The 7,795-nt window shown below is 39.1% G+C and overlaps 1 protein-coding gene across 1 annotated transcript; it reads left to right on the plus strand.

Moving 5' to 3' along the window:
• The first annotated feature begins 4,250 nt into the window (after window positions 1-4,250).
• On the plus strand, window positions 4,251-7,795 carry LOC135707311 (protein artichoke-like). Its single transcript, XM_065229113.1, has 2 exons — window positions 4,251-4,331; window positions 4,407-7,795. The coding sequence occupies exons 1-2, from the start codon at window positions 4,318-4,320 to the stop codon at window positions 7,720-7,722; spliced, it is 3,330 nt and encodes a 1,109-aa protein (XP_065085185.1). The 5' UTR covers window positions 4,251-4,317; the 3' UTR covers window positions 7,723-7,795.

A 7,795-nucleotide genomic window follows, 5' to 3' on the forward strand; every position in this document is an offset into this window, starting at 1 on the left:
CAGAAGCTCAGTCCTTTTTAAGGATTTGTTTTGATTTTTCTTTTGCTGGAAACAAGTTTTTAAACATGGTAATGCATCACTAATGAATGCTTTTTCTAACACCGCTCATCACTTTAATGTGTACATAGCAAACAATATGTATTCTGGATTCGTCAAATTAGTATGTGGTATAGTAATGACTCGATTTTGTCGGCACCTCTGCGCATTAGACTTTTATCATTAAATAATTTCATAAAATCTCAAATCTAAATCATTCTCATGCATCTTCATGATAGGTGTTTAAAGCATACTTTGGTGCAATAAGACCACTGAAAAAGCGCATGGGTAGAACATTAGAAAAGTTTTTCAAAAAGGGGGCCGACAAAATCGGGTAAGTACTGTTTATGTCTTCAGTGGGATGCCTTGGTCCCCTTATCATTCTCAAGAGCTGACATCTACTAAATTGTCCTTAAAAAGAACTGGCATCACTGATAAGTTCAAAATGTAGTGGCTTGCTTAACGCTTCAGTGGCGCCACCATGACAAATGATAGTACATTCCCAACTAAAATTTTATTTGCTAAGAATGTGATGGTGAGTGTTATGTCTGTTTGTCTGTGGTAAAAGTATTCGTATTTAGAATTCTTCTCAAATTTCAGTTTCTAGAAGGTTTTTCCAATAAAAACGCTTCTCGAGTGGCATCAAGGGACTTAATTTTGGAATAATTACATCTTTTCGAGTTGGCTCAATTCCCCTGCTACCATCGCGATACTTTAAAGTTGATTTCAAATTAAAACAAAACTTTTGAACTTGATTCAACTGTTGTTTGGTGTATAACAGATGGCTTAAAACTACATGATGGTTCGAATAAATCAGTATGTATCATAGTTGATACAATTGATCTCGGTTCAATTTGTGACTTGAACAGTTGTCAAGCCAGTAAAGGACATTATTTTGATTTCTGTTTTCAAGGAGGTGCTGAGTGAAAGAACTAATGATGTCACAAGCTTTCCGTCCGCTGATCGTTTCGTTCCATACCACAGCGTAAACAGGACCATTTTTGCTTTCAGCTAGTAGTGCAAAAGTTTCATTCATTGCGATAATTCGTTTTGCAAATATTGCTTCCTTGAAACCTTCCATTCTCGGGAGTTGTATCACCTGGTAAAACATAAATTCAATTTTTATAATAAAGTTACAAACTAAGGCTCATTAATTTACTTTTCGTAAATCTACCGATACGGCAAGCCCTTCGAATGAAGTTTTGTCCTTGTTATATTCTCCTCTAGCTAATATGGCAGCATTTCTATGCTCCTGCCATTCCTCAACCGGCTTCGCATTGCTGTTTTCATCTTCATCGGCACCGGATACCCTTAGGCTCTAAACCATTTGGCGATTTTTTTAACTTTTGGTTAAAATTTGACAGATGGAAAGTTATTGATTAACCCTGCTATCCGAGCATGGATATTTCTGACAGACAAGAAGTTAAACTTTGACAACCGTGGCTCGAACACCGGTCGATCGATAGCACGGGGATTTTCGAACATACAAAATAACTTTCGAAATGTCACTTTTAACCACGAGTTAAATTTAACTCGGCTAATGGTTCACAGCCTTAGTGGAGAAATTCAGCTTCGGTGACAGTTCTAACTTCGTGGTTTGCAATTTTCAAATGCGATTCGGCCTTCCGACACTTTTCGCACATCTCATTTCCCAGCTTCGTAAACCTTATATTTATTCTCGAAAGCTGCTTGCAGTAGAACGAATAGCTGGATGTCATCAAAGATTGCTCCAAACGTTTTCCATTAAAGGAGTCGTGCAAAGCTCGGTGAGTTAAATCTGATGGCAAGTACATAACGTTAGGTGCGTGTTCCCTACGATTATGAGAAATGGTCGGCGAGTAGGACATAATGTCGATCTTCACATCTTCTTCAATAGGGTTGATTTGGTGATGCTTCCCTCGTTTTTCGACATATGATTGCCGCTGACAATAATTTTCATGAGTTCTGTAAACGAAGTTAAGGGCCACCCACATTAGATCCGTTTGCGTTGCGTTGACGTAAAATTGACAGTTAGACAATAGATTTAGCTGTCACTTTGCCGCAACGCGTCCGATCCGGATCTAATGTGCGTGGGCCTTTACTGGAACAAAGAAACGATATAGGGTAGAGAACTACTTCGGCCTAATCGCCCATTGGGCCTGTCGAGCAGAAAACTTCAAATAAATCCATGATTTCAGAGTTAACAAGTCAATTATGCGGCTGGTACGATATTTTAGTTAATACGCTAAGGAACGAAGTCAATGAGAACGCGTGATATGAAGGTTTGCACCCATTATTCCCAAAAACAAAAGAAGCGCTCGGACCGAATCATTTTTAATCATCATCCGATAGGCCGAAGTGAATTCAATGGCGTTTCAATGCGTTAGGTCGAGTTTAGATTCCGTAGGCCGAGTTTGGCTTCAAGAAGCAGTGTTAGACTTTTGACAATATCTCAACGATTGGTTGATCTTTATCAAATATTACGGTACGTACGGAAAGGTAAATAAATTTGGAAGCCATCAGTAATAATAACATTCCGTGTGGTGCTAAGCTGCGCTAGATTAGGAAAGACTAAGTGCGGGTTGTGCTTAACAGGCCGGAAATGGGGTAGTTAACCCTATTATTAATCGGCATAAAATGTAGGTTTGATAACAGTCTATCACAAAAACACTCACCTGCTTGTAGCAGGATATCCCAAAGTATTAAAAAAATCCTACGCACACGGGTTGATCCAGACCTTGGTGGTCTTCTAGAGTATACGAATAAGTAAATTTCCTTTGCACAGCGCTTGTGTACTCGATACAACGACGACGTTTAACGAACAGGCGAGACGAATGCTTCAAGATAAACGATCTTCTTGCTTCCAGCGATAAACTCCAATAAAAAGAGTTCACCTGATTTCTTCTGTCCAACTTCTTCGGGCAATCTAAAGCACATCCACAATTTACATAAATGAAATGATGGGCCTTGATGCGTTTTTACCTAGTAGTGATTTGCGACATGCGTCTCTTCGTAAGGTTCCCCGTATCAGATGTTCTTTTTGGTTCGTTTTCGCTACTACTAATTACCCAAGTAACAAAAAGTTCTGATAAAAGGCTATTTGTGGCTTAAGCAGCTTGGTTTAAGGTGGTTTATAGAATTCTAAGCAGCCTCATTTTTAAGTAGTTATAAGAACTTGAAAGTTCCAGTACCAAAATTGAAGAGCATTCTAAGCAGCTTCTGGCGGAAGAAGATTTTGGTAATGAACAACGAATTTATGTTTTTGCTCATATTGAAAAACTGGTTGATTGGATTTACGTCACCTCACGGCAATGCAGCAGTGTGGTTTACATCTTACTTCAGTATGAACAATTTTTGAGTTAATCTACCAACGAAAAATTCGGCTAGGTCCACGTAAACAGTACCACTGAACTGTCATCCAATTGAGGTTAACCAATGCGGAGCAAAATATTATATTCACCTAAATTCTGGGTCTTGTAAACTGTCAAAGATAAAGAAACCAGATCGAGAAAAAAATATTATTTAAAAATAAGGGTTTTCGCTACTTTTTAAACCCCTGGCAGAGTGGATGCGAGCGGACAAAAGATTGTATTATTTTTTTATTATTCTTTTTGCTGCGTCTTGTCGCATTCACTCTGCCAGTGGCGTTTGACTGAAAACCGAAGCTCAGTTTGAAAATCTTGTTCACTGACCTCTCAAATCAATCCATCATGACATCGTCTACTAAAAAAAAAAGATTTCATTTCCGAAATACCGAAACATAAAATGCTGAATCCCGGATTTTTTTCTAAACCAGGGAAACTGGACCCTCTTAATATTAAGGGTATAAAAACGGTTGTTCATCATTTATTGAATGGTTCTGTTCTGTTCACGTTGAATTGAATGATTTGAAAATTAGCAGCAGTATCCATGCAACTTACTTGGTTTTTCATTCCGTATCCCGTAGATAAGCTTCTGGTGATGTAAACAAAATTTATCGTCATCCAATGTACCATTTAAATATGACATGTTTGGATAACATTAAATAAACCTCATAGATTGATTAAAAAAAAAAAAAAGAAACCACAGCATAAAATAACAACAACCATTTGTGTTAGCCCATCTAGCTTTACTTGTTGAAATCTCAATTTCTTATCAGGGCAACACACCTAGATTGTATCACACATTCTTATCTGTTCCGTTTTTATCGTATCATTCAAATAACCGAGGAAGTGTGATACAGCTGCAGTCATGTTCATACTTCGCAGTTGTGTAGTCATCGGAAGCGGAACGATACTGCCATAGTATCCAGTAACTGCAAAAATGCATAATTCGAGGTAAGGAAAATTATTCGATTAGCATGAATTAGTTTAATCATATTAGTTGACTTTTGAAATGATTATCATGTATAGATCTGCTGCGTTCTTCTTAACCATCGTGCTGCTACAGTGGAACATCTTCGCCGATGATAAGATACCGTCATTATCTGGTTGCATCCACCGGAACGGATATAACTTGGATCAGCTGTTGTTTACTGATACCGATAATTCCACCATAGATTGGCTGACGGTATCAGGAACGTCACAAACAACCTTGGAAGCTGGGATGTTGGAATGCTTTCCCGATTTGAAAGAATTGATCATTACTGACAGTGGTTTATCTGTAATTGATGGTGATGCATTCGAAGGAGTGCCGTTGCTGTGGGCGTTAAATTTAACCAGGAATGAGTTAGGATCACTACTTGACCGTGGAAAACCAGTACTTGGAAAGCTATCCTGTCTGCATAGTCTTGATTTAAGCTACAATAAGTTCCGAGTATTATATCCCGGCTCGTTTGAGGGACTGAGTAATCTGACGGAGCTGATCGTATCGAATAACCGACTGGAATGGATTTATGGCAGAACTTTTGAAGAGCTGATGAATCTTCAATGGCTGGATTTATCGCAGAATAGAATGGACAATCTACCGGGTGCAATATTTTCATTCAACAAGAAGTTAAAATTTCTCTCGTTGAGGAATAATCGTATCAAATATTACAGCACAAGATCATTCCATGGACTTCATGACTTAGAAGAGCTTGATTTAAGTGAGAACGGGTTTGAAATATTGCCACCACTGATCTTCAAGCCATTGACCAAGCTTAAGGTGCTGCTTCTGAATGGTAATGTTTTGGACTACTTCCAGGACTCAGTTTTCAGCACATTGGAGAATTTGGAATATTTGGGCATTGCTGATAATAAGCTACTGGAACTGCATCAATCGACGCTCAGACCTCTAAGAAATCTAAAATTGCTCAATGCTCATGGAAATCAGCTTTCATCAATTCCGGTTGATTTGTTCGAGTTCAATACATTACTGCAGGATGCTAGCTTCAGTGATAATTCTTTTAGTATCTTCCCGGAACAGGCAATGGTGTCTTTGAAGCATTTGAAGAGTTTGGATCTATCAAACAATTTGCTAAATTCTGCAGTTAAATTTGAATTTTCTGATTCAACAAGCGTCAATATCTACCTAAGTGGAAATAATTTGAGCGACGTGGATCTACGCGGAAATGTTGCATACCTTTCGATGTCTCGTAACAACTTGAAAGAAGTAACAAATGAAATCTTCAGATCGAACGTAAATCTTCACAGTATCTTTCTGGATTATAATGCTATCGTAAAAATTTCACAGCAAGCGTTCCACGAGCTGTCGCAGTTAGAAGAACTGAGTTTGAGCTTCAATACAATCGGAGAAATACATGCATTACAGTTTGAAACCCTGTCGTTTCTCAAGTTGCTCGACCTGACCAACATTAATTTGAGAAACCTGCCGGAAAATATATTCGCCTCTCAACGCAATCTTCAGACCTTAAGGCTTGGAGACAATCTTCTAGAGGAGATTCCAGTCCGCAGTTTTTCTACATTGACCAACCTTGAGTATCTCAGTTTGGAAAATAACAGGATCGGAAATTTGACACACGGCATATTCCAAGCAATGACAAGGTTGAAGAACTTATACCTTCATGGTAACGAGCTTGATCGCATTGAAGAAGGTTCGTTTGACGACCTTACCAGTTTGGAGTTGCTGGCATTGCACAACAATCGAATTTGGAAGATCGACGACCGGATGCTCAGTGGTATGCACAGCTTGGGAAAAATTGGACTACATAACAACAACATATATACGTTACATCCAGCTGCATTCAGAGGACTACTGCTGCTAAAAGTAGTTCATTTGTACGATAATCGCATCACGGAACTATCAGCTGACTTATTTGAAGACAACATACTGTTAGAAGAGGTAGTCTTGAGGAATAATCTATTGTCATCAATTCCACAGCGAACATTCCGCTACTTGACGAAGCTGCAGATTTTGGATCTTTTAGGGAATAAGATAACGGAAATTGATGCTCAAACATTCCAACAGTGTGAAGAACTGCGAGAGCTTTGGCTTGGTGGAAACCAGATTAGTACTATCAACGAAGCATCTCTACGAGGATTACGAAAGCTGGAAATGTTGGACTTAAGCAAAAACAATCTGTCGGTTATCAAAAATGGAACGTTTCAACATTTGGTCGCACTCAAGCGATTGTATCTGGGAAGTAACCGAATAAGAGAGATGTCTGGTGATCATTTCAATCGGTTAGTCAACTTGCAAGTGCTTTCCATTTTTAACAACAACTTGAAGTCACTTTGTAATGATTTGTTCGTGAACAATCAGCTGCTTGAGGAGCTATTTCTTGATGGAAATGAGATATCTGCTATTTCTGAGAAGGCCTTCAATGGCCTTGAGAACCTACGGATTCTGTACCTATCCAAGAACAAACTCATTGAGCTACGCAGTGGAGTGTTTAATCCAATGACTGCTCTTACAGAACTTAAACTTGACAAAAACGCAATCACACAGCTTCCACGATTTTTACTTGTACAACAAACAGATCTAGAATTCTTGTGCCTTTCGGAAAACAAGCTCACCTCCCTTCCAGAGGATTTTCTCGACACCAACACAAAACTCAAGATTCTTGAGCTCAATGATAATCACCTCACCGATATTTCGGAGCAGCTGTTCTGCCATCTTCCGGAGATGACAGAGCTTTACTTGGAAAACAACAATTTAGATGAATTGCAGGAGCATATCTTCGTTCAAAACCATCACTTGAAGATCTTAAACGTAGCAGGGAATGCCCTAACTTCTTTCGACGTCTTCAAAACAGCATTTGTAGAAAGTCTCCAAATTCTCGACATCCAAGGAAATCGCCTTCAACTGATTCACATTCCACGTAGCCTTATCAAGCTGTACGCTCAAAACAACCAAATTGATACGATTTTCGTGGAACAGTCCTCCTTTCACAAATTAGAAAACCTCATCCTATCCGGGAACAATCTCACACGAGTGGACAAAGTATTCAAGCTCATTCGGCTGAAAAGTTTAGATCTCTCCAACAACCATCTGAACGAGCTGGACATGAGCCGATTGTACAAACTGCCATACCTGGAGAACTTGAACGTTTCGAGATCTGAAATCAAACGCCTCGCGGGAGTGCTGTTCAAACAACATCATTCCCTAGTGACGCTCGATCTGACGGAGAACGAGGTGGTACATTTTGACAACTTCATTGCAATCTTTTTCTCATCGTTGCTTCGGTTGGGAGTGACTGGAAATCCGTTCGTGGATCAGGAATTTCACGATAATATGGAACTGCTGAGAAGTATCGATGCACTGCAGGAAAATTTTGAGCTGTTTTAGGGTTAGTTTAATTTAGTTAACACACTAGAGATAAGGTTCATTCAGGGGCATTCAAATGCGTGAAAATGTAGTT

The sequence above is a fragment of the Ochlerotatus camptorhynchus genome, unplaced genomic scaffold, assembly GCF_037179485.1.
Source record: "Ochlerotatus camptorhynchus isolate MF236.1 unplaced genomic scaffold, CSIRO-AGI_Acam_v1.1 ptg000307l, whole genome shotgun sequence".
Taxonomy (NCBI): Eukaryota; Metazoa; Arthropoda; class Insecta; order Diptera; family Culicidae; genus Ochlerotatus; species Ochlerotatus camptorhynchus.